The 24,102-nt window shown below is 45.6% G+C and overlaps 4 protein-coding genes, 1 long non-coding RNA gene and 1 other non-coding gene across 26 annotated transcripts; 2 read left to right on the top strand and 4 right to left on the bottom strand.

The window, feature by feature from the left end:
* The first annotated feature begins 91 nt into the window (after positions 1-91).
* Positions 92-3,017, top strand: ftr67 (finTRIM family, member 67). Its single transcript, XM_029130780.2, has 7 exons — positions 92-785; positions 1,194-1,289; positions 1,407-1,640; positions 1,729-1,888; positions 1,971-2,072; positions 2,310-2,408; positions 2,648-3,017. The coding sequence occupies exons 1-7, from the start codon at positions 186-188 to the stop codon at positions 2,713-2,715; spliced, it is 1,359 nt and encodes a 452-aa protein (XP_028986613.1). The 5' UTR covers positions 92-185; the 3' UTR covers positions 2,716-3,017.
* On the bottom strand, positions 2,880-3,668 carry LOC129603308 (uncharacterized). Its single transcript, XR_008693078.1, has 2 exons — positions 3,528-3,668; positions 2,880-3,457 (listed from the first exon to the last, which is right to left on the bottom strand). It is a non-coding gene; the product is annotated as an uncharacterized LOC129603308 (long non-coding RNA).
* On the top strand, positions 3,180-7,156 carry LOC114843929 (tripartite motif-containing protein 16-like). Its single transcript, XM_029130779.3, has 7 exons — positions 3,180-3,737; positions 4,953-5,039; positions 5,122-5,355; positions 5,730-5,889; positions 5,969-6,022; positions 6,090-6,149; positions 6,216-7,156. The coding sequence occupies exons 1-7, from the start codon at positions 3,180-3,182 to the stop codon at positions 6,746-6,748; spliced, it is 1,686 nt and encodes a 561-aa protein (XP_028986612.2). The 3' UTR covers positions 6,749-7,156.
* LOC114843934 (elongation factor 1-delta-like) lies at positions 6,010-11,378 on the bottom strand. Of its 9 annotated transcripts, XM_055503870.1 has the most exons (9): positions 11,229-11,276; positions 10,894-10,965; positions 9,696-9,900; positions 9,498-9,609; positions 8,666-8,722; positions 8,070-8,145; positions 7,553-7,749; positions 7,290-7,484; positions 6,010-6,901 (listed from the first exon to the last, which is right to left on the bottom strand). In XM_055503870.1, exons 4-9 carry the CDS (start codon positions 9,600-9,602, stop codon positions 6,863-6,865), a joined length of 669 nt encoding a protein of 222 aa, XP_055359845.1. In that variant the 5' UTR covers positions 9,603-9,609; positions 9,696-9,900; positions 10,894-10,965; positions 11,229-11,276; the 3' UTR covers positions 6,010-6,862. The 9 variants fall into 9 exon arrangements, with proteins under 9 accessions (XP_055359845.1, XP_055359846.1, XP_055359844.1 ...); XM_055503871.1 differs by lacking the exon at positions 10,894-10,965 and having other exon boundaries at positions 11,229-11,327; XM_055503869.1 differs by lacking the exon at positions 11,229-11,276 and having other exon boundaries at positions 10,894-11,211.
* Positions 11,379-12,321: 943 nt separating this feature from the next.
* On the bottom strand, positions 12,322-12,410 carry trnal-uaa (transfer RNA leucine (anticodon UAA)). The gene has a single exon. It is a non-coding gene; the product is annotated as a tRNA-Leu (tRNA).
* Positions 12,411-16,538: 4,128 nt separating this feature from the next.
* Positions 16,539-22,413, bottom strand: eef1da (eukaryotic translation elongation factor 1 delta a (guanine nucleotide exchange protein)). 13 transcript variants are annotated; one of them, XM_029130781.2, is made up of 11 exons: positions 22,284-22,372; positions 21,949-22,020; positions 20,527-20,958; positions 19,613-19,736; positions 19,113-19,184; positions 18,781-18,837; positions 18,197-18,275; positions 17,784-17,878; positions 17,295-17,492; positions 17,032-17,226; positions 16,539-16,634 (listed from the first exon to the last, which is right to left on the bottom strand). In XM_029130781.2, the coding sequence occupies exons 3-11, from the start codon at positions 20,928-20,930 to the stop codon at positions 16,596-16,598; spliced, it is 1,263 nt and encodes a 420-aa protein (XP_028986614.1). In that variant the 5' UTR covers positions 20,931-20,958; positions 21,949-22,020; positions 22,284-22,372; the 3' UTR covers positions 16,539-16,595. The 13 variants fall into 13 exon arrangements, with proteins under 13 accessions (XP_028986614.1, XP_028986615.1, XP_028986616.1 ...); XM_029130782.2 differs by lacking the exon at positions 19,113-19,184 and having other exon boundaries at positions 22,284-22,371; XM_029130783.2 differs by lacking the exon at positions 19,113-19,184 and having other exon boundaries at positions 18,781-18,840; positions 19,622-19,736; positions 22,284-22,371.
* Between the last annotated feature and the right edge of the window lie 1,689 nt (positions 22,414-24,102).

Raw genomic sequence — 24,102 nt, 5'->3', positions numbered from 1 at the left:
AATCGCTTCGTTTACTTTGAACTACCCGCAACTAAAAAAATAACACACTTATTTTGAAATTCGGGGCTTTAAGAATTAAATCCCCCTTTCCGTTTCCGGTAACCACCGTTACTTCCTGTAAACAAAGCAGCCGTCAGGCTCCCCTGTTTTGCTCCGTTGCTAGCTGCTCTTCGGCGTCTCTGGCCATGGCTCAGGCCGGCGTGGTTCTGGACAAGGACCAGTTCAACTGCTCGATATGTCTGGACGTGCTGAAGGACCCGGTGACCATCCCCTGCGGCCACAGCTACTGCTCCAGCTGCATCGAGAGCTACTGGGACCAGGACGACTACCTGGGGGTGTTCGCGTGCCCGCAGTGTCGGCAGACGTTCAACCCGAGGCCGGTGCTCGCCAGGAACACCATGCTCACCGACGTGGTGGAGAAGTTCAAAAAGACCGGACTCCACGACGACACGCCGCCGCCGCCGAACCACAGCTTTGCTGAAGCGGACGACGTGGAGTGCGACGTGTGCGCCGGCAGGAAAAGCAGAGCTGTCAAGTGGTGTCTGGTGTGTTTGGCCTCGTACTGCGACCTGCACGTGCAGCCCCACTACGAGTCCGCTGCCTTCAAGAAGCACAAGCTGGTGTCGGCCTCCAAGAGGCTGCAGGAGGCCATCTGTCCGCGGCACGACCGGCTGCTGGAGCTGTACTGCCGCACCGACGAGCGGTGCGCGTGCTACCTGTGTCTGGCGGACGAGCACAAAGGCCACGACACGGTGCTGGCCGCGGCCGAGATGCAGCAGAGGCAGGTAAACGAGGCCGACCTGCTTCAGTGTAGACACAGGAGCAGTCCTCGACCTGATCCTCATAATGTGTGTTGCTATGGATAATCAGCTTCAGTGCCTCAAAATATTAGTTTCTCAGTAGAACTCTGCCCAAGATGCCACATGATGTCACCATCCCACTCTTTTGATCAGGGATCCAACACAACAATGCAGCTGGCACCGATTTGATCATCAGCGTCTTTACTCCTCATTGTTCTCCTTATTGCATGTTTCGCTGATGTCGCGCAGCTTGACCTTGTTTTCGTGGCTTTTTATGTCTATGAGCATATTTACACTTTTAAAAAAACGGTTTCAGAATCTCAAAGTGAATGCAGTCGTCTCTGTCTTGCATTCAAAACTAACTTTAATTTGATGTTTGAACATCTTCCTCAGCGGCAGCTCTGTGACATGAAGCAGAGCTCTCAGCTAAGAATTCAACAAAGAGAAAAGGAGGCTCCAGAGCTCAGACAAGCCATTTTCTCTCTCTCTGTAAGTGCTAGTACTTTGTTACACTGATGAATGGTGTAAATGTCTTGTCTCCCTCACAGTTCTGTAAACATTTACCACAGTGCAATGATCCATTTTTTGGATTTGTGGTTTCTGCAGCGCTCAGCTCGGGCCGCAGCCGAGGAGAGCGACGCCGTCTTCACCGAGCTGATTCAGTCCATCGAGCTGAAGCGTTTCGAGGTGAGAGAGCTGATCATGGCCCAGGAGAAGACGGCCGTCAGTCAGGCTGAGCAGCTGCTGGACAAGATCCAGAAGGAGATCACTGAGCTGAAGAAGAACGAGGCTGAGCTGGACAGACTGTGTCACACCGAGGACCACATCCAATTCCTTCAGGTACAGTGATACCAGTCTGATTGAGTGTTTCTGTACCAACACCTTAAATAAGCACTCTCCATCCTGGTCTCTGCTTTAATGACTCCAGAGTTCTCAGTCTGTCCTGGCTTCACCTATACTGTCAGCGTTGCCCCCGGTTACCGTCGACCCCAACCTCAACTTTGGCCCAGTGATGAAAGCTGTGTCCGATTTTAAAGGCCTTTTGCAGGAGGTCTGCCAGGGAGGATTTGTCAGCATCTACGAGAGAAGTACGGAGACTTATTCCAGAAAGATATTTTATTCTGCTGCAGACTCTTCTGCTTGTATTCATTCTCTCTTGTTTGTGTGTAGTGAGGGATGTGGTGATTGTAGGTCCTCCAGTTCCCACAGTCCACATTAACGCCCCACAATCTGCTGATACTGGGTCAGCTGCACAAATGGTAGCACCAGCAGGTGAGTCTGCAGGTTGTTCACAGTTCCACTCAGATCTCTGCGTCTGCATTGTGATGTTTCTGTAGCGGGAACCAGTGCTCTACTCAAACTCAGTGAGTTACAATGAGTAGGTTTGCATCACCAGAACTAACCTAATTGTCGTGCACCTTGCACTTATTAGTTTATTACAGTCTGTCTGCTCTGTCTAAAGCTGCTCGGACTCGGCAGTGAATGCATTTGTTCTCTCTGTACCTGCAGTACCGCCTCTGTGTGGACTCGACCAAAGTCCCGTGAACCCCCTCAACCCATTCCTCAACCCGGGACCTGCCTTGCCCACATTTGCCTTCTCCCCATTCGGTAAACATATTCAGCAGCAAGTGATAAAATACAGCATTTAGAATCTTTTAATTAATACATAAAGTATTTTCTGCAGAGCTGGTGACGTATTTATAGATGTTTCAGTGGCTGAATCAATAACATAACATAAATGTGTATTTGCACATCTGTCAGAATATTACAAATGGTAAAGACCGTGTAGTAGTTTCCTTTGCCTCCTGGTGCTGTAGTAGACTTACTGCCTTCTCTCGTCTGCTCAGGCTCCAAACTCTCCACAGGATCCAGACAGAGGCACCTTCAGCGGCGCGCGCACCCCAGGAGGAAATGATTTTCTTGTTCATTTGTAAAATGTATTAATTCACACGTCCTGACACTTGTGTGCATTTAATAATTAATCTTGTTATAAATTTATTTATTAATTGAGCTTTATTCGCTGCCTGAATTATAGCTGAAGTGCATTTTCCACTGAGACTGAACACATTACACCCAAAGTCAGTATTTATAATTTAAATTTATGTAGCTTTGCTTTTTTAAATACTTTTCATTTTAATGGTTATATTGCTTTGCAGACAGACAGTGGCAGCACATTGTGATTAGTGACTTGCTGACATTAAAAGCAAACAAAACAGACTGGTGTGTGTCCGTGTGTGTGTGTAAACGTGAACACCTGCACAGGTGACGCCTGCAGGTCTACTTTGTTCCGCTCACTGTGATTGGAGGCTTGTGGGTGCGGCAGCTGGAACCGGAACCTCATCACCTGTGCTACGCCCAACACTCCACCTGCGAAGCAAAATGGCAGCAGCAACCATTTCCATCGAACAGGACCAGTTCAGTTGCCCGGTGTGTCTGGAGATCCTGCGGGACCCGGTCACGGTCCCGTGCGGCCACAGCTACTGCCTGGACTGCATCGAAGAGTACTGGGACCGGCCGAAGCAGAGGGGCCACAGCAGCTGCCCCCAGTGCCGCAGGGTGTTCAGCCCCAGACCCCAGCTGAGCCGGAACACGGTCCTGGGCGAAGTGGTGGAAACGTTCCAGCGGAGCCGCCTGCTCAACCCCGACGTGTGCAGCGTCTGCTCGGGGAGGAAAAGCAAAGCCGTCAAGTCCTGCCTGCGCTGCTCCGAGTCCTACTGCGCCACGCACCTCCGAGCCCACGACGAGCGCTTCCACGGGAAGTCCCACCAGCTGATCCCGGCTCCGGGCGAGCAGGCGGAGGCGCTGTGCCCGCAGCACGACAAGGCGCTGCGGCTGTACTGCCGCACCGACCAGCGGTGCGTGTGCTCGCAGTGCGTGAGGGACAAACACAAGGGCCACGAGGCCGCGTCCGTGGCGGACGAGCGGACGGCGCAGCAGGTAGCGGACTGGGCCGAACCCAGCTTCTAACGCTTGTTCTTCAGTGGCTTATGCTGGTACTGTTCGTCTGTCTATAGTTATTCTGGGCAATATGTGTGTGTACAAACTGTACTAGTATGATTTGTGGCTGAGTTTCACTGGTTGCCAGTTAATGATCTAAACCCATCAAAAGGACCAGCAGGACAAACAAAGTTGAAGAATTTGCATTATGGGAAGTGTAGTTTGTGCGTGTGCGCATTTATTCAATACTAACAATAATGAGCAGTTCTGTTTTTAAGTGACTTTAGTTGGTCATAAAAGCAGAAGTAGCTGCTGCACCAGCATGTGGGGGCCGAATGTAAAAGGAGCACCTATAACTAGTTTTCTCACATTTAACTAAATGACACATGTTTTCTCACATTTAGTTAAATGTGCAAAAGTCTAAATGTAAATGGTAAAAGTTAAATTTAAATGTTAAATGATCGCCGGGTGCAAAACTGAATACTTGAGTAGACTCCACCCCTATGATCCTAGATCAGTGACGCGGACTCAAACACGTCAAACAGTACGCATAGCCCCGCCCACATCTCATCTGACTCTGGATCGGTGCACGACAATACTGGAGAGAAGCCTGAAGTCGAAGCCATCATGGCCGCCAGCTCCGACTCCCTCTTGTTGGGGGAGATTGAACGGGCTGTAACGGCAGGTGTGCGGGCTGAGGCTCCGCTTCAAACTGCTGTTCTGTCGTAAACACCATTAACAGGGAGTTAAGTAGGTTTGAATGGAATATTTATGTGGCGCCGGTGGAGAATTAGTTGGCTAACTATACTAGCTAGCCGAAGTTACGTCCAGGCTAAAAACAAAAGGTTCCAGGTCAGATGTGGGCGGGGTTTGCGCGCACTGTTGGAGGTGTTTGAGTTCGCGTCTCTGATCTGAAACCAGCGCTGTTTGAGGGTAGGGGCGGAGTCTACTTCCACATTCATGAATATTCAGTTTACACTCGGCGATCATTTAACATTTACATTTAACATTTACATTTAGACTAAATGTGAGAAAACATGTTGTGTCATTTAGTTAAATGTGAGAAAACTAGTTATAGGTGCTCCTTTTACATTCGGCACCCTATACCAGCAGCGTTTAGCCGCTGTGTCACATTTAGGTTCATTGACCAATCGCTTTGCACTGAAACAAGGAATGCATTGTTTTAACTGACGTATATTTCTTTTGTTTAATCAGAAAAAACTCCAAGAAGCTTCTCTGAGGTCTGTGCAGAAGCTGAAGGATGCCGAGAAGGAGCTTCGATACGTTGTCAAATACATCAAGGTGAGTGGATGCTCGTGTCCCCTGTGAGAACCAAACCCATTGGGTGCAGAGACCAACGGGGCGAGGACGTTATCCCCCACAGCACTCGACAGAGGCAGCGGTGGAGGAGAGCGAGAGGATGTTTTCCAAGCTGATCCGCTCCATAGAGAAGCGGAGCTGCGAGGTGACGGAGGTGATCAGAGGCCAGGAGAGAGCAGCTGTCAGTCAGGCTGAGGAGCTGCTGCAGGAGATCCAGAGGGAGATGGTGGAGCTGAGGAGGACAGATGCGGAGCTGGAGAAGCTGTGTCGCTCCGACGACCACGTCCATTTCCTCCAGGTTCGTCTTTATGTTCTCATGAAAGCAAGAAAAACTAGGACATTGTCTAGTGGGTAAATAAATAAGTCTAAGTGTCTCCTGTAATGAAAAGTTATTGGAATTTTTTTTGTATCAATACTTTTTATATAATTTTTCATAAGTCAGTTTAAAAGAGAAGAAATTTACTTTGTTTCCTGGTTGTCTTTAACACAATGTACAAAGGTGGAGAGTTTTAACTGTTTGTTATTGATACAACGAAATTTGACAAATTACAGTATTTTTTATATCTAGATGTACTTGGCAGAAGTTGGGAAAAAAAGTGTAAATGTCTGACTTGACATTTACACTTTTACAACTGAAGTTGCATTTTATGACTAATTTCTACATCACTGCAGAGAATCAAGACCCTTCACTTCCCTACGACCACTGTGGAGATGCCCAGCACCGATTCCACTTCGTATCGAATGTACAAAACCATGAAGAAGGCCCTGGTGGAGCTGAAGGAGAGTCTGGATGAAACGTTTGAAGTCGAGTTCAACAGAATCTCTGACAAAGGTCAGTCTCTCATGGAATGCTTTTATTTTACAAATCAATAGAGGGTAAAGTTTGAGTCCCATGTCTTTATTTCTTCTAGCAATTTCACTGAAGGAAACTAGCAGCTACACAAACAGCATCTCCAAGACCAGAGGTAGTGACTTTATTGTGCTTCACATTAATATCTGACATCAGTCTAATATTCATTTAATATCCAACAGTAAAAGAAAAAGACGTGCCACACGACTTTGAACCGAAAACAAGAGCTGATTTTCTACAATGTGAGTCTATTTATTCATATTGAGTGTTTGGATCTGTAACTAATGTTGAACTGCATCTTTGTCCAGATTACAGCGATTTAAGCCTGGAGCCGAACACGGCCAACTCTTACTTATGCATCTCTGACGACCGCAGAGCGGTGACGACGCGCTCGGAGCCGCAGCCCTACCCGGACCACCCGGACCGATTCACCAGCTGGGCCCAGGTGCTGTGCCGCGCTGGGATGGCTGGTCGCTGCTACTGGGAGGTGGAGTGGGCCGGGAGCGGCGGCGTTTCCGTCGGCGTCTGCTACAAAACCATGAGCAGGAGCGGAGGAGGCAGCGACAGCAAGCTGGGACACAACTCCAAGTCCTGGAGCCTGGACTGCTCCCACTCCATGTGTTCGTTTCAGCACAACAAGGAGAGCTTGAGCATGGAGGCGACCTGCAGCAGCCGGGTTGGGGTGTACCTGGACTACAGGGGCGGGACGCTGTCCTTCTACAACGTCTCTGACTCCATGGTTCTGCTTCACAGAGTCAACATCACCTTCAGCCAACCTGTGTATCCTGGGTTCTGGGTGGGGTTGGGTTCTACTTTGAGGCTGTGCTCATCAAAGCTCTAACTGTTTAGCCTGCTGAAGATGTGGTGGAAACATTTCTGTTTTACAATGAGACGGAGGTTTGTGCTCAAATCTTAGCTTTTTATAACCGTACAAGCTGCAACGCTTTAGTCGAGCTTAGATCTTATTCAAGGCAGCAACGTCTACACTCTGGACCTGCAGACAAACAAACAAATGTCAAGGTGTAGTTTAAACACATGAAGGAGATTTCAGAAAAAAGTATTTATAATTTTCTGTAAACAATGGTAGAATTAGCAATGAGAAACAGACTGACTGGGTTTGGGAGTTGCTGACATTCCATCCAATAATTGTTTGTAGTCACAACATTTTTTACCAGGTCACAAAAAGGTTTCACTGCGTTTACACCCATTACATCCCAGTGGAATGTTAATAAATATCTGCAACAACTGAGGTCAACTGAAAAATCTAATCTGCTGGATGAAGAGGTTTGACGTGTTCTCAGGTGTAAATAAACACCTTCACAGCTGCTACATGTCAAGTGTTCCACCAGCGGTCAGGAAAAGTGTGAAAGCAGTTTACTCACAAAGTCCTCGAACTTGGTGATCTCCTCCTCCAGGATGTCGATGCCGACTTTATCGTCTTCAACAACGCAGCCGATCTGCAGCTTCTTGATGCCGTAGCCGACCGGCACCAGCTTGGAGGCTCCCCACAGGAGCCCGTCCATCTGCACCGAGCGCACGCACTCCTCCAGCTTCGCCATGTCCGTCTCATCGTCCCACTAGAACAGAAACCTCCACGTTTACAGCGGATCATCCAGAGACGGTCATCGGTGGCGGCGGTACGTACGGGTTTGACATCCAACAGGATGGATGACATGGCTCCATAGGAATTAGCACATGGAACAGCTGCTGGTGCAGGGCTCTTTTCCAGCACAGCTGCTGGTGCAGGGCTCTTTTCCAGCACAGCTGCTGGTGCAGGGCTCTTTTCCAGCACAGCTGCTCTGTACTCCAGCCTTTGCAGGGCAGTTTTATTCTTCAGCACCACTAAGGCAAAACAGCAGGAAGATATGAATATAGATTTATACGACCTCAGGAGTAAATTGTTTGTACAAAGACTGCATGTATCTATGCTGCTGGTTTCAGCAATTAAAATAGAAAAACTCTACTCAGACATCAACACAAACTTAGAGGCACAAAGCTAAAATCCAATGAAACACATTTTAATTTTTTAGCTGGATTTCTGTGAGAACAAGGTTAGCATCTATCATTAGTATCCATTTTGTATCAAATATAAAAACTAGTCGTACAGACAACATCAATGGAAACACTAAGACCAGTGTGGGGAATGGGTTCTGAGCACTGACCTTTGTGTAAGGTCTGGTTCTCCAGTTCCAGGCTTTTCATGCGTGAAACCAACTCCTGATCTCCAGCGTTTAAGAACTGTGAAAAGACGAAGATGAATTAACGATTAAATGTCAATGGCAAGAGAACAGAACACCAGAACATTCATGTTCAGGGATGCAAAAAAAAAAAACCCACGAAGGCAGAATCCATTTCTCACGGATACGAGAGACACCCGCTTGCACACACACACACACCTGTCTCAATGAAAAATAAATTAGATTTAATTTGTGATTTGAGCAAGAGGCTCAACTTGAGCAACTACCCCTTTCCCCATAAATCATTCCAAACTTGATATTTTCTACAGCTTGATATATGGTCCAAATTTAAAACAGCAATAAATCTTTGACTTTCATTCAGTCTCCAAATTTCATGCACCGTGAAATTAGTAAGTGACCAAGTACAGAACGACGGCCAAAAAAGGGGCAGAACGGCAACAAGGCGATGCAGAATAAGAGGTGTAGCAGTAGAACACTCCACGACAGGCAGCAGCAGACGCAAGCAGCCGCCCCAGCGCCTCCACCATGCAGCGCTTCAGGGCCCGAGGCTGGAGACTTACGTTTCTGTGTGGCCGTTTCTGCTGGCGCCCTTTGGCCTGCTGCAGGGCCGTTTTCACCTGCACCCAGGTGAGGGAGGAAAACATGAAAAACTACTGCTGGCAGACAGAAAGCCAGAAAAGATCAGCCAAGCCAGAGCTCCACGCGGATGTTTAACTCATTTGAGCCCAGGCTTTGAGGTTGTGAAAGGGAGAATAAGTGCTTTATTTAGTGTTGGCAAATCTAAAAGCAGTTCAAATAGATTCAAATTTGCAATTTCTGGGACCACATTATGTTCAAAGTAACATGTGCGCCTATAAACTTCGATCAGTCGTGGCTCTTTTGCGGTACTCACTCCGTTGAGGGACTGCTGGATATTCTTTCTGGACTTAGCAATGTCCTGCAGGATGGCATTAGCATCTGTGTCCTACAGGCATGTGTGGGCAAAGCAGTGACGGAAGTGGTGGCAGTGAGAAAGAGGTAACGATGCGTGCAAATCAGACAAAAGCCCAAAGAAAATCAATAGGAAATCTATAGACAATGAGAACAATAGTGGGTCCTGTTCCAGGCCTGTACAGAACAATGAGAACAAGTAGCTTGTGCAAAGTGGACGGTGTGAGAAGCACAGACAGCTGCCAAATCACCTGAGCCCTCTCACTAAGACGCCCACTTCTAAATAAAGTGGTTCAACGTGCACACGAGCAGCTGCTCCAGCCTGACGATGAGGCAGCGCCTGAACCAACAGGCCGGCGACAGCCTGATACGCGCTGCTGAGCCGCGACAGAAAGGCCAGAGGTGCAGAAAAGAGGAGGCGCTTCCTACAAACCTGAACGGTTCGTCTAAAACGCAGCTCACCTGTTGCTGTTGCGTGGCAGGACCGTCGGCCCCTTCGTATAAGCGCCTTTCCACCTCATTGTAGCGGGGTTGGTCGTAGCTCTTGCTGGATTGGTGCTGGCCCATATCAGGTCTGGAGGAAAACGAGGAATTGGGTAGAAATTAGACGACACAAGAACCGTGACGTCCGGAGCGCCTCGCGTCCACGGAGGAGCTCACCTGCTCCTCTTCGGGCCCTGAGCTCTGGCTCTCGGACTGAGACAAACGCGTGCGCCGCCGCAGCCGCCCAAACTGGACGTTGTCTCCGCTGATGATGCCTCTCTCCTGAGCACCGATGCTGCCCTGCCCGACCGGCACACTTCCTTTATGCTGTTGATTGGTTAAAGGCTGATCCATTTCTAATTAGGGGCCTCTTCTCTCCTCACTATTGTGTCGAGTTAATAAAAGGGAGAAAAGAGGCAACAGGTGGAAGCTACAGCCATGACTCAGTGTACAGGAATGTGCTGTGGAACAAAAGTTGAGGCTCTTCAAACAGCCGACATGATGCCAATGTGGAGTTCACAAGGCGGGTGATTGATCAAAGAGCTCTTTCCTATTCAGAAAATGTCCAACTGCAGAACTGATCTTTTTAGGAACAAAGGGACCGACAAAGTTCCAGTGAACAACCAGAAATATTACAACACTTCTTTGATCAATCGCACATTGGACTTTTAAAAAGCAAAGCTGGAAAACAAACCAGTCCAACGAGGGCACCAGCCTCAACACATCCTACAGCCGCATGCTTGCACTATTTCTTCAGGCACAAGTTCAAAACCAGGGCCATCAATGTCCAAGGTTTAAAAGATAAACTTGAATCACAACAGAGGGCACAAAAAAAGAAAAGCGAGGATTTGCTTTTCAGATTTAGAACTGTAATAAAAACAAAAATAAAAAAATATATGCACAAACCGAATGCATTAGTATCTTAAACAAAATTTGAATGTTTAAAAGCTGCCGAGTCAAACAACCAAAAGTCACTAATCACATTTCATGCATCAAGAGAAACTACACAAACAAACCACTGGTTTCCAATTACATCTCAGTTAATTAAGAACAGCTGCCTTAAACTAATGCAGTAAATGTGTTAGATTCCCAATAAAAAAAGCTATCTGGTAAATTATTTACTCAACCTTCAAAGAAACCTTCCAAAAACTGATAATTTTTGAGTTCTGTTTGACAAAAAAAAAAAAGTTTGTAACATTTAGCAGACTGAGTAAATGGATGCTACTTCATGAACTAAACGTCTCTGGGTTTTGGACAGTCGCTCATACTTGACACACGAGCTTAGGGAATTCCATTTTAAATTAGAGCTCTCTTTATAGACTGCATCAGTTTCAGACAGTCGTGGCTAAAAAGCAGCGTCAACGTCCATACTCACCTTGTGTGAATGGGGAGCTACAGCCCAACTGAGAAACACAGGAGCTCTCAGAAACGAATCTATGTTTAGAACCTGATAGAGAAGGTCAAGAACAGCGTTGTGTTTACGCTGCAGCCAAAGGGACAGAACGGACACTTATTTCTGAGCTGACATTCAATATGTGAGCTGCACTTCATCCGTTGCTTCCACTCAGACACTAGCTAAACTTTTTGACAGCAGCTCCAACTTTCGTTGACCACGTGGCGATTCAAAACTCTCAATAAAACAAACTTTTGTGAGAGAGTTACACGTCTGTACTGCTCCTGGTCGTCACAATACAACTTTAATGTACTCACCTTTGCTTTTATTCGACGTTTTATGGCTAGGGGCGGGGACGCTACCTTGGCTGTAATCCGACGGTGGAAGAGGACCAGCGTTAGCCGGAGGCCGCTATTCTTCACTGACGGGGGGGGGTTATTGTTGGGTTTTCAACGGCTTTATTGAATTGTGTCGTTTTGACACAAATGTAACTACACAGAACCGGGCGACAAAGAACATTATTTAAAATGAGGTTATAAAATATACAGGAATCAATGTTTATGACCGTATTTACAGTTTAGCACATGTTTGGTACGGTCCACTTTGGTAAAGACTTCACTTCCCACAATTCTAATGGGCGCGCTGTCCACCAATCACACCCAGCATGTATGTTAACGGTTATGTGGCAGCTTCCCCATCCTCAGGCAGGACCGCAGACAGCAGCTCTTTACTCGTTTTTATTTCTTGTTTTTCTTTATTTCTTTTTTTAACCACATATTATATCTGTGAAAACCTTTTGAACACACTGGACTGGATTTGTACAATAAGAGCATTAGTACTGTTTGAAAACATTTGTTTTCAATTACTCGTACTTGATGTGAACTTTGTTCCTTTAGTCACAGTTGAATTCAACATGAGATAAGTTTACACACTACTGTATTTGTATTTTTACTTAAGTACTGACTTTGTGTACTACTGCTTTTACTGTAAATCAAATCCCAATAACAGTAGATTTCCCCCGTATGTCCTCCAGGGGGCGGAATAGTCGAGACTATTATAAACTGTCTTAAAAGTTCTGTAAAAGTTGTATTGCTGTACTAAATATTATTAACATGATTTTAATGAATAATAATGAAAGTGTGGTAGAGATGCATGGCCATTAGATTTAAATAATTTTCTGAACACATTGAGTTAAGAGTTGCATCAACCTGGCATTGAAATTATTCTTGATGTTATGCAGTAGTAATGATATTTTAAGGTGTTTTAATGTTTCCAGTAAAGTTACAAATTATTCACCAAGTGCAAATATTTTCTTCGACTTCTCTATAAATGTTCACTATGTTTAGCTTACCTTAAAATTGCAAAGGTATCATTATATTCTGTTCCAGATCTAAGTTAAATACTAGGATTTAGCAGGAGTGGGGTTGGAACCCACGAGGCCTGATTGACTGATCCATTGGATCTTAAGTCCAACGCCTTAACCACTCGGCCATCCTGGTTGGACATGGAAGGAGCCTAGGCTAGGTGGAGTGTAGATAAACTAAGAGGTTAATCTTTTCGTTTATATATATGAAGGCATATATTAAGGCGTCTGGAGCTCCTCTCATATTTGCTTATTTTCTTTTGTGCCATTTTCCTCTGTGTGCTGTCAAGTACATCAGAGCAGCTGTTTTGTGTGTAAAGTGCCACATAAACAAAGATAAGTTGACTTAGTATGAACCTATGAAGTCCATCAGCAAACCCACACACTTAGTGTCCTTTGTTGCTCTTTCATCATGTGAAACACTCACAGACCGGTGTGGATGGTAAACAAGGTCATCTTTACAACATGTTGTATGAAAAATAAAGTTAAATTCAAACGAGTTCCCGTCTCCAGCATCAGCTGGTGGAGTCATTCATTGGCGTTTCAAACCCACGTGTTATTTGAAAGCTACTTCCAGTGAGAACTGCGTGAGCAGGAAAACCCAGCTCTGTGCGCAAACAGCTGATGGTTCAAACACAAGGCATTTATCGGCACCCACGCCCTTTGTTGTCCCGTGTTTGTCATTTTATGGGAAGTCCTGCAGGACGACAGAAGCCTGATAAGATGTTACTGCCGCTTTTACGGAGTTTGCTTTTCATTATTATATTTTACACCAGAGACGCTGATTCACAGCTGCTGAACTTCCAGCTCAAGCTTTTTGATGTTTAAGGTTCTTCCGGAAACCATGGGTTAAGTGTTCTCTTCAATGCATCCCTGTAGATGAAGATTAAACCCTGTGTTTTGTTGCTGGGCACCCGTGGAGGGAGGTGTTTGGCTTTTTTAAGCTCTCTGCCCTGAAAACTCTTTGTTCTGACCCTGTTTTTAAACTTCGGACCACAAACCAGCTGAGAAGTTTAAAAATATAATCCTTGTCAAAGAACTGAGGAAATTTACCAGTAAAGGTTTTGTTTGAGACATTGGTGGCATTATTTTAAAAAACCAACAAAAGAAACTAATAACATTAGCTGCTGATATCACGAGTCCTCAGTGTCATCACTCGGATTAGAGATACTCAACCTCAAAGAGAGCGAGAGAAAGAGACCGAGAGAGAGAGAGAGAGAGAGAGAGAGAGGGAGACAGAGAGCAGATGTGACAGCAGCAGCCCTGCTCCAAGTTTGCAGCTCTCAGGGAGAAGCGGGGGGGTTCATCTATTTTAGGTTGACAGAGTACAGTTTCATGCTGAGGCTATAGAGAACAAGTCACACACTCCCACGGAGAAACACGTATCCTGACCCGGATTTACGCGCACTCCGTCAAACCCATGAGGGATATAGACTGAAGAAGACAGACAAGAGCGAAATGTCGGGACGACAGGAGACGTTATTCCTCCTCGTCTTCCATCTCCACGCGTGGAACAGGCCCACGGTGAGTGGCAGCTCCATAATTCATCAAAGCTTCTCATGCGGGTCAGAACGATTCCACTTATGACCCGATTTAAGACGACGTGCATCAGAAAGTTGCGTTCGCGTGCGTTTGCTTCGCTGTGGATAACTTCCTTGTCTCGCGTTCTCAGGCTCAAGCCATTCACCCGGACTGCGCCATCATCGCCCAGCACCACAGGGCTCGGGAGCTGTGCAGCCTGACCCGGAGAAGCGAAGCGCAGAACCAGAGCGACCGGAGCGGTGGGTTCGCGTGCGATGCCGCTGCTGCAGATGTGTGTGTCTGGCACAGAGACATTGAGACGGCTGCAATTGACATTAACCTAAAAAGTAGTTCTGATAGGATCTGGGCAGAATAAAAGGCAAACTACAGAAAAGCCGTGACGCACAGCCAGGACTCCGATGCGCAGTGAAAAGTCCGCAGAGATGCGCTCAGAGTTCAGTTAACTGAAAGTTGCATTTCATCAATAATAATTTGATTGTAGACTGCAGGGCTGCACCTAACAATAGAATTCAATATCCAGTCAGTCCCTCGTCTCAGTCAATATTTAAAATGTCCCTCTGAGGTAAACAACGCACCTGATCTCCAACACTTTTACCGAGATGCCTGAAAAGACGTCAGATTAGTTGCAGGTTCATTTTTGCTCTCTTCACTAATTGCCCTTTCGTTCACAAGTAGACGTTCGTGATCGCCCCACATATGGAGCAAAAATGAAAGGAGCAGAAAAGACCTGATGCCCATGAACACGCGGCTGTGTATGGGGTGCCGAATGTAAAAGGAGCACCTATAACTAGTTTTCTCACATTTAACTAAATAACAACATGTTTTCTCACATTTAGTTAAATGTGCAAAAGTCTAAATGTAATTGTTAAATTCAAATATTAAATCTAAATGTTAAATGTAAATCTAAATGTTAAATGTAAATCTAAATGTTAAATGATCGAACTGAATACTTGAGTAGACTCCACCCCCTATTATGCCAGATCAGTCACGCGGACTCAAACAAGTCAAAAAGTACGCATAGCTCCGCCCACATCTGACTCTGGATCGGTGCACGAAAATACTGGAGAGAAGCCTGAAGTCGAAGCCATCATGGCCGCCAGCTCCGACTCCCTCTTGTTGGGGGAGATTGAACGGGCTGTAACGGCAGGTGTGCGGGCTGAGGCTCCGCTTCAAACTGCTGTTCTGTCGTAAACACCATTAATGAGGAGTTAAGTAGGTTTGAATAGAATATTTCTGTGGCGCCGGTGGAGAATTAGTTAGCTAACTATACTAGCTAGCCGAAGTTACGTCCAGGCTAAAAACAAAAGTTTCCAGATCTGATGTGGGCGGGGTTTGCGCGCACTGTTGGAGGTGTTTGAGTTCGTGTCTCTGATCTGAGACCAGCGCTGTTTGAGGGTAGGGGTGGAGTCTACTTGCACGATCATGAATAATCAGTCTTACGCTCGGCGATCATTTAACATTTACATTTAAATTTAACATTTAAACTTTTGCACATTTAACTAAATGTGAGAAAACATGTGTTATTTAGTTAAATGTAAGAAAACTAGTTATAGGTGCTCCTTTTACATTCGGCACCCCATAGCTGTGAACGGTACTGTTGTGTGGAATCGTGCTGTTTTGTTGTGATGCAGACGGGTCTGTAACGAGGTGTGAGGCAGAGCGTCCACGGTGAGTAATTCTGATGCGGTTTTAGGTCAGTGCGTAACGTTACTTATTATTAATGGAGTGTATTTATAGTCTGTGCTGCTTCTTAAATAAAGGATCCGGCTTCTCCAGTTTAAAATAGGACCTGCGTTCGATGTGAGGCTGCTTTCATTTCCGTCTCCGGTTTCTTATCGTACCCTAGAAACATCATTGTGAGGGCGATGCTCGTTGTTGCTGAGGCCTGATGTGATTGACTGCATCATATGAACGCGTGGCTCGACCCAGAACAAGCTCACTGCGCCGCCCGGACAACAGCGGCTCCTCACTCACTCGGCCTGAATTAGCGCTGATGACACTTCTAAAGTTGTCTTCCGCTGCTCAATATGCAGATTAACGTCTGAGTCTGTCAGACTGTGTGTTGATGAGTAGATGGGAGGATTCACTGGCTGAGTTATGCCTGAATTAGAGGACGTGACCCACCTCTGGATGCTCCAGACGACGCGTCCAGTCTCACATGTGGTTTGATGTTCCTGTTCTCGTTCCCCCTCAGATATTTAGAACTGCCTGAATCATATATAACTGACGCTTGTAAACAAAAGACACCCCGTGACAAAGCTGGGCCCAGGTGCTGTGCCGCGCTGGGATGGCTGGTCGCTGCTACTGGGAGGTGGAGTGGGCCGGGAGCGGCGGCGTTTCCGTCGGCGTCTGCTACAAAACCATGAGCAGGAGCGGAGGAGGCAGCGACAGCAAGCTGGGACACAACTCCAAGTCCTGGAGCCTGGACTGCTCCCACTCCATGTGTTTGTTTCAGCACAACAAGGAGAGCTTGAGCATGGAGGCGACCTGCAGCAGCCGGGTCGGGGTGTACCTGGACTACAGGGGCGGGACGCTGTCCTTCTACAACGTCTCTGACTCCATGGTTCTGCTTCACAGAGTCAACATCACCTTCAGCCAACCTGTGTATCCTGGGTTCTGGGTGGGGCTGGGTTCTACTTTGAGGCTGTGCTCATCAAAGCTCTAACTGTTTAGCCTGCTGAAGATGTGGTGGAAACATTTCTATTTTACAATGAGACGGAGGTTTGTGCTCATAGCTTAGCTTTTTATTACCGTACAAGCAGCAACGCTTTAGTCGAGCTTAGATCTTATTGAAGGCAGCAACGTCTACACTCTGGACCTGCAGACAAACAAACAAATGTCAAGGTGTAGTTTAAACACATGAAGGAGATTTTCAGATTAAAGTATTTATAATTTTCTGTTAAGAATGGTAGAATTAGCAATGAGAAACAGACTGACTGGGTTTGGGAGTTGCTGACATTCCATCCAATAATTGTTTGTAGTCACAACATTGTATCGTTTTTACCCAGGTCACAAAAAGGTTTCACTGCGTTTACACCCATTACATCCCAGTGGAATGTTAATAAATATCTGCAACAACTGAGGTCAACTGAAAAATCTAATCTGCTGGATGAAGAGGTTTGACGTGTTCTCAGGTGTAAATAAACACCTTCGGAGCTGCTACATGTCAAGTGTTCCACCAGCGGTCAGGAAAAGTGTGAAAGCAGTTTACTCACAAAGTCCTCGAACTTGGTGATCTCCTCCTCCAATATGTCGGTGCCGACTTTATCGTCTTCAACAACGCAGCTGATCTGCAGCTTCTTGATGCCGTAGCCGACCGGCAGCAGCTTGGAGGCTCCCCACAGAAGCCCGTCCATCTGCACCGAGCGCACGCACTCCTCCAGCTTCGCCATGTCCGTCTCATCGTCCCACTAGAACAGAAACCTCCACGTTTACAGCGGATCATCCAGAGACGGTCATCGGTGGCGGCGGTACGTACGGGTTTGACATCCAACAGGATGGATGACTTGGCGATGAGGGCGGGTTTCTTGGCCTTCTTGGCTGCATAGGCATCCAGACGCTCCTGTTTCAGGCGTTCTGCCTCCTCATCGTCGTCGTCGCTGCCAAACAGGTCGATGTCATCGTCGTCGTCCTCGTCACCACCATTTTCTACCTTTACCTGTCGGACTGGAGCGGTCTGTAGGAAAGAGTCGAGCAGTGAGGCACCGGGTCAGCGATAGTGGAGTCACAGCCTGCATCAGCAGCCTTTAATGTTTATAGACCACATGCTATAATAAGACACTTTTCATCACATGACACAATGACACTACTAAAGTCATTGTAAAAAGACAGACTTCTCACTGATTACTTTTAGGTAAACATGGCAACTCCGATTCAACCAAATACACACAATCTGCGAGAATCTGTAAGAGACGAGCTGCTCCTGTTTGTTAAGCAGTATCTGAGTGTTAGGAAACTTCATCTGTACCTTAGCACATTGAACAGCTGCTGGTGCAGGGCTCTTTTCCAGCACAGCTACTCTGGACTCCAGCCTCTGCAGGGCAGCTTTCATCTCCACCACCACTAAGGCAAAACAGCAGGATGAATAGAGATTTATAAAATGTCAAGAGTAAAATTTTTCTACAAAGACTACATGTATCTATGCCGCTGGTTTCAGCAATTGAAATGCAAAAACTCTACTCATCAGACATTAACACAAACCTATTAGAGGCACAAAGCTAAAATCCAATGAAACATTTTCATTTCTAGCTGAATTTCTGTGAGAACAAGGTTAGCATCTATCATTAGTATCCATTTTGTATCACATATAAAAACTAGTCGTACAGACAACAACAATGGAAACACTAAGACCAGTGTGGGGAATGGGTTCTGAGCACTGACCTTTGTGTAAAGTCTGGTTCTCCAGTTCCAGGCTCTTCATGCGTGAAACCAACTCCTGATCTCCAGCGTTTGAGGAGGACTGTGAAAAGACGAAGATGAATTAACAATTAAATGTCAATGGCAAGAGAACAGAACACCAGAACATTCATATTCAGGGATGCAAAAAAAAAACCCACGAAGGCAGAATCCATTTCTCACGGATACGAGAGACACCCGCTTGCACACACACACACCTGTCTCAATGAAAAATAATTTAGATTTAATTTGTGATTTGAGCAAGAGGCAACTTCCCCTTTCCCCATAAATCATTCCAAACTTGATATTTTCTACTGCTTGATATATGGTCCAAATTTAAAACAGCAATAAATCTTTGACTTTCATTCAGTCTCCAAATTTCATGCACCGTGAAATTAGTAAGTGACCAAGTACAGAACGACGGCCAAAAAAGGGGCAGAACGGCAACAAGGCGATGCAGAATAAGAGGTGTAGCAGTAGAACACTCCACGACAGGCAGCAGCAGACGCAAGCAGCCGCCCCAGCGCCTCCACCATGCAGCGCTTCAGGGCCCGAGGCTGGAGACTTACGTTTCTGTGTGGCCGTTTCTGCTGGCGCCCTTTGGCCTGCTGCAGGGCCGTTTTCACCTGCACCCAGGTGAGGGAGGAAAACATGAAAAACTACTGCTGGCAGACAGAAAGCCAGAAAAGATCAGCCAAGCCAGAGCTCCACGCGGATGTTTAACTCATTTGAGCCCAGGCTTTGAGGTTGTGAAAGGGAGAATAAGTGCTTTATTTAGTGTTGGCAAATCTAAAAGCAGTTCAAATAGATTCAAATTTGCAATTTCTGGGACCACATTATGTTCAAAGTAACATGTGCGCCTATAAACTTCGATCAGTCGTGGCTCTTTTGCGGTACTCACTCCGTTGAGGGACTGCTGGATATTCTTTCTGGACTTAGCAATGTCCTGCAGGATGGCATTAGCATCTGTGTCCTACAGGCATGTGTGGGCAAAGCAGTGACGGAAGTGGTGGCAGTGAGAAAGAGGTAACGATGCGTGCAAATCAGACAAAAGCCCAAAGAAAATCAATAGGAAATCTATAGACAATGAGAACAATAATGGGTCCTGTTCCAGGCCTGTACAGAACAATGAGAACAAGTAGCTTGTGCAAAGTGGACGGTGTGAGAAGCACAGACAGCTGCCAAATCACCTGAGCCCTCTCACTAAGACGCCCACTTCTAAATAAAGTGGTTCAACGTGCACACGAGCAGCTGCTCCAGCCTGACGATGAGGCAGCGCCTGAACCAACAGGCCGGCGACAGCCTGATACGCGCTGCTGAGCCGCGACAGAAAGGCCAGAGGTGCAGAAAAGAGGAGGCGCTTCCTACAAACCTGAACGGTTCGTCTAAAACGCAGCTCACCTGTTGCTGTTGCGTGGCAGGACCGTTGGCCCCTTCGTATAAGCGCCTTTCCGCTTCATCGTAGCGGTGTTTGTCGAACCAGACTTTCTCGCTGGCGAGGCACTGGAGGCCGCTCATGTCGGGTCTGGAGGGAAACGAGGAATCGGGTAGAAATTAGACGACGCAAGAACCGTGACGGGCATTTATGATTTATGACGCAGTCAGCGATTTTACAGGACATTTACAGGACAAGAGGACAAGAGGACAGCCACAGGTGATGTGGATGTGGGTGCATGTGTATCACATGCACAAACAGCAAGCGAACATGGAAAAGGGAAACGTTTTTTCCATTTAGAGAAAATAACAAAAAAAAAAAAAAAAAGGTAGGAACCACATTCACATGATTAACGTGACTTGTTTTGGATTTTACACCTTCTCATTACAGCATCTACACATCCACACGGCCAGTGGAACAGAGTTGCCTGCTCTGCAAAGTCTGGATTAAAGAACAAAAGGCCGTTCGCTGCCAACAAGTTCACATTAACCCTTTCAACACCGCTACTTTACTATTCAAGTCGCACTTATGAGGCCTGACACGTGAACGGACCAATGCAAATGATGCAATCGACTGCATTAGTGACTCAAGCGTGAAATCTGGTCCAGGATGTCCAGATTCATCTGACTGGCAGAGCGTTTAGTCGACTGGTGAGGTGACGCTGCGTTGCACTGGGGAGAACATGAACAAGGCTCAACATTGTCTGCCGTGGCCTCGTGCATCAATGCACTACACATGTCTGCAAGCAACACAGACCTCTGTTTAGAGCTTCCACAACACCTGCACATTAAACACAACACATTAGCCAGCAGACGGACAAGAAGTCATTACTGCAATTGACAGCACACGTCTCTCGCACTCCGGGTGACGGGCGTCGTACTTGTCGGGTCGGGGCCGGTTCTCCGTCTCAGAGTGGCCTCTCTTCCTCTGCATCGGCCCCCTGCTGCCACCTTTGCCCCCCTCAGTCTCAGAGGAGGTGCGATTGCGGCTCTTTTTATTCTGGAGACCGGTGCAAGCGGAGGGCTTGGCGGGGGCCGGAGGGGGCTCCTGATCCTGCTGAGGGTTGTGGGCGCGTCCGGAGCGCCTCGCGTCCACGGAGGAGCTCACCTGCTCCTCTTCGGGCCCTGAGCTCTGGCTCTCGGACTGAGACAAACGCGTGCGCCGCCGCAGCCGCCCAAACTGGACGTTGTCTCCGCTGATGATGCCTCTCTCCTGAGCACCGATGCTGCCCTGCCCGACCGGCACACTTCCTTTATGCTGTTGATTGGTTAAAGGCTGATCCATTTCTAATTAGGGGCCTCTTCTCTCCTCACTATTGTGTCGAGTTAATAAAAGGGAGAAAAGAGGCAACAGGTGGAAGCTACAGCCATGACTCAGTGTACAGGAATGTGCTGTGGAACAAAAGTTGAGGCTCTTCAAACAGCCGACATGATGCCAATGTGGAGTTCACAAGGCGGGTGATTGATCAAAGAGCTCTTTCCTATTCAGAAAATGTCCAACTGCAGAACTGATCTTTTTAGGAACAAAGGGACCGACAAAGTTCCAGTGAACAACCAGAAATATTACAACACTTCTTTGATCAATCGCACATTGGACTTTTAAAAAGCAAAGCTGGAAAACAAACCAGTCCAACGAGGGCACCAGCCTCAACACATCCTACAGCCGCATGCTTGCACTATTTCTTCAGGCACAAGTTCAAAACCAGGGCCATCAATGTCCAAGGTTTAAAAGATAAACTTGAATCACAACAGAGGGCACAAAAAAAGAAAAGCGAGGATTTGCTTTTCAGATTTAGAACTGTAACAAAAACAAAAATAAAAAAATATATGCACAAACCGAATGCATTAGTATCTTAAAAAACAAAATTTGAATGTAAAAAACGCAAAGTCAAACAACCAAAAGTCACTAATCACATTTCATGCATCAAGAGAAACTACACAAACAAACCACTGGTTTCCAATTACATCTCAGTTAATTAAGAACAGCTGCCTTAAACTAATGCAGTAAATATGTTAGATTCCCAATAAAAAAAGCTATCTGGTAAATTATTTACTCAACCTTCAAAAAACACTTCCAAAAACTGATAATTTTTGAGTTCTGTTTGACAAAAAAAAGTTTGTAACATTTAGCAGACTGAGTAAATGGATGCTACTTCATGACCTAAACGTCTCTGGGTTTTGGACAGTCGCTCATACTTGACACACGAGCTTAGGGAATTCCATTTTAAATTAGAGCTCTCTTTATAGACTGCATCAGTTTCAGACAGTCGTGGCTAAAAAGCAGCGTCAACGTCCATACTCACCTTGTGTGAGTGGGGAGCTACAGCCCAACTGAGAAACACAGGAGCTCTCAGAAACGAATCTATGTTTAGAACCTGATAGAGAAGGTCAAGAACAGCGTTGTGTTTACGCTGCAGCCAAAGGGACAGAACGGCCACTTATTTCTGAGCTGACATTCAATATGTGAGCTGCACTTCATCCGTTGCTTCCACTCAGACACTAGCTAAACTTTTTGACAGCAGCTCCAACTTTCGTTGACCACGTGGCGATTCAAAACTCTCAATAAAACAAACTTTTGTGAGACCGTTATACGTCTGTACTGCTCCTGGTCGTCACAATACAACTTTAATGTACTCACTTTGGCTTTTATTCGACGTTTTATGGCTCGGGAGCGGAGCGTTGACACGCTACCTTGGCTGTAATCCGACGGTGGAAGAGGACCAGCGTTAGCCGGAGGCCGCTATTCTTCACTGACGGGGGGGGGGGGGGGGGGGGGGGGGGGGGGGGGGGGTTATTGTTGGGTTTTCAACGGCTTTATTGAATTGTGCACATTGTTTGTCGTTTTGACACACATTTAACAACACAGAACCGGGTGACAAAGAACATTATTTAAAATGAGGGTATAAAATATACAGGAATCAATGTTTATGACCGTATTTACAGTTTAGCACATGTTTGGTACGGTCCACTTTGGTAAAGACTTCACTTCCCACAATTCTAATGGGCGCGCTGTCCACCAATCACACCCAGCATGTATGTTAACGGTTATGTGGCAGCTTCCCCATCCTCAGGCAGGACCGCAGACAGCAGCTCTTTACTCGTTTTTATTTCTTGTTTTCTTTATTTCTTTTTTAACCACATATTATATCTGTGAAAACCTTTTGAACACACTGGACTGGGTTTGTACATTCATAGCATTAGTACTGTTTGAAAACATTTGTTTTCAATTACTCGTACTTCATGTGAACTTTGTTCCTTTAGTCACAAAGTTGAATTCAACATGAGATAAGTTTACACACTACTGTATTTGTATTTTTACTTAAGTACTGACTTTGTGTACTACTGCTTTTACTGTAAATCAAATCCCAATAACAGTAGATTTCCCCCGTATGTCCTCCAGGGGGCGGAATAGTCGAGACTATTATAAACTGGCTTAAAAGTTCTGTAAAAGTTGTATTGCTGTACTAAATATTATTAACATGATTTTAATGAATAACTAGAAAAAGTAATTTCTCGAGAAATTACGTGGGAGAGCTGATCTGCTGCCGCAACGATGACAAACGCTGATTAAGCTGCTGACGTCAAAAAGTTGAGTACGTCCAAAAGTTGACTACGGCAAAGTGATGAAAACGAGAAAACGTTGACAAAGAATAAAACGATGACAAAAGATGGCGATTAAAAAGATGATTAAAAAGATGACCAATGTCATACTAAGACAAGATTAAAATATGACAATGATTCAAAAGTTGACCAAGGTAAAAAATATATCAAAGATTAAAAAGTTGACCAGAGTGCATTGTTGACAATCATAAATAAGCTGACTAGCTTTTTAATTTGAAGAAAGTATTTGTAAATAATTACCTAACTGTGTAATAGTTTAATAACTAGTAAAAATTTACCAGTCAGAAACAAAAATCTTGCCATTTAAGGTAATAAATTACATTGGTGCTTTTATTTTGAAAGGATTTAGAGGTTGTGTGTGGGCGATTACTAAACTATAAAATAGTATTAGATAGTCATAATTTATCATTCAATAGCAAGAATAGCCCTATTAAAGCAAAAGATTTAGATTTGGCCCTTTCAGAATAAAAGCACCCTAATAAGTTTGAGTGGCTATTTACTGAACTCTAAAGTAGTCTCTATAACGTTTGGCAAGTATTCAGAACCACAAATTTTCTAATCAATCTTGCCATTAAAGGTAATAAATTGTAATGGTGCTTTTATTTGAAAGGATTTAGAGGAAATGTGTGGGGGTAATAGCGTAACTGTCAATTAGTCTTTAAATAATCATAATTACCCATTCAAAGGCAAAAACAGTGCAGTTAAAGCTAATAATTGGCATTGGTGCTTTTATTTTGAAAGGATGTAGAGGAAGCACGTGTGGGTAATTACTAAACTGTTAATCTATCTTTAAATAGTCATAATTACCCATCTAAAAGTTGAAATATTGCTATTAA

The sequence above is a fragment of the Betta splendens genome, chromosome 17 (genome assembly GCF_900634795.4).
Source record: "Betta splendens chromosome 17, fBetSpl5.4, whole genome shotgun sequence".
Lineage (NCBI taxonomy): Eukaryota > Metazoa > Chordata > Actinopteri > Anabantiformes > Osphronemidae > Betta > Betta splendens.
This window is presented reverse-complemented; position numbering and strand designations above follow the sequence as displayed.

What these genes read in the sequence shown, in the direction of transcription:
- LOC114843934 (XM_029130798.3), bottom strand. Translation starts at nt 9,602, where the DNA reads ATGGGCCAGCACCAATCCAGCAAGAGCTACGACCAACCCCGCTACAAT. An exon ending in AGAAACGGCCACACAGAAAC is followed by an intron (nt 8,146 to 8,665) that starts GTAAGTCTCCAG and finishes GTCTTTTCACAG; the next exon opens with TTCTTAAACGCTGGAGATCA. An exon ending in GAACCAGACCTTACACAAAG is followed by an intron (nt 7,750 to 8,069) that starts GTCAGTGCTCAG and finishes GTTTTGCCTTAG; the next exon opens with TGGTGCTGAAGAATAAAACT.
- LOC114843929 (XM_029130779.3), top strand. Translation starts at nt 3,180, where the DNA reads ATGGCAGCAGCAACCATTTCCATCGAACAGGACCAGTTCAGTTGCCCG. An exon ending in ACGTTGTCAAATACATCAAG is followed by an intron (nt 5,040 to 5,121) that starts GTGAGTGGATGC and finishes TATCCCCCACAG; the next exon opens with CACTCGACAGAGGCAGCGGT. An exon ending in CAACAGAATCTCTGACAAAG is followed by an intron (nt 5,890 to 5,968) that starts GTCAGTCTCTCA and finishes TATTTCTTCTAG; the next exon opens with CAATTTCACTGAAGGAAACT.
- eef1da (XM_029130781.2), bottom strand. Translation starts at nt 20,930, where the DNA reads ATGGATCAGCCTTTAACCAATCAACAGCATAAAGGAAGTGTGCCGGTC. An exon ending in CTGCCACGCAACAGCAACAG is followed by an intron (nt 19,185 to 19,612) that starts GTGAGCTGCGTT and finishes ACATGCCTGTAG; the next exon opens with GACACAGATGCTAATGCCAT. An exon ending in GAACCAGACTTTACACAAAG is followed by an intron (nt 17,879 to 18,196) that starts GTCAGTGCTCAG and finishes GTTTTGCCTTAG; the next exon opens with TGGTGGTGGAGATGAAAGCT.
- ftr67 (XM_029130780.2), top strand. Translation starts at nt 186, where the DNA reads ATGGCTCAGGCCGGCGTGGTTCTGGACAAGGACCAGTTCAACTGCTCG. An exon ending in CCGAGATGCAGCAGAGGCAG is followed by an intron (nt 786 to 1,193) that starts GTAAACGAGGCC and finishes CATCTTCCTCAG; the next exon opens with CGGCAGCTCTGTGACATGAA. An exon ending in ACCACATCCAATTCCTTCAG is followed by an intron (nt 1,641 to 1,728) that starts GTACAGTGATAC and finishes TAATGACTCCAG; the next exon opens with AGTTCTCAGTCTGTCCTGGC.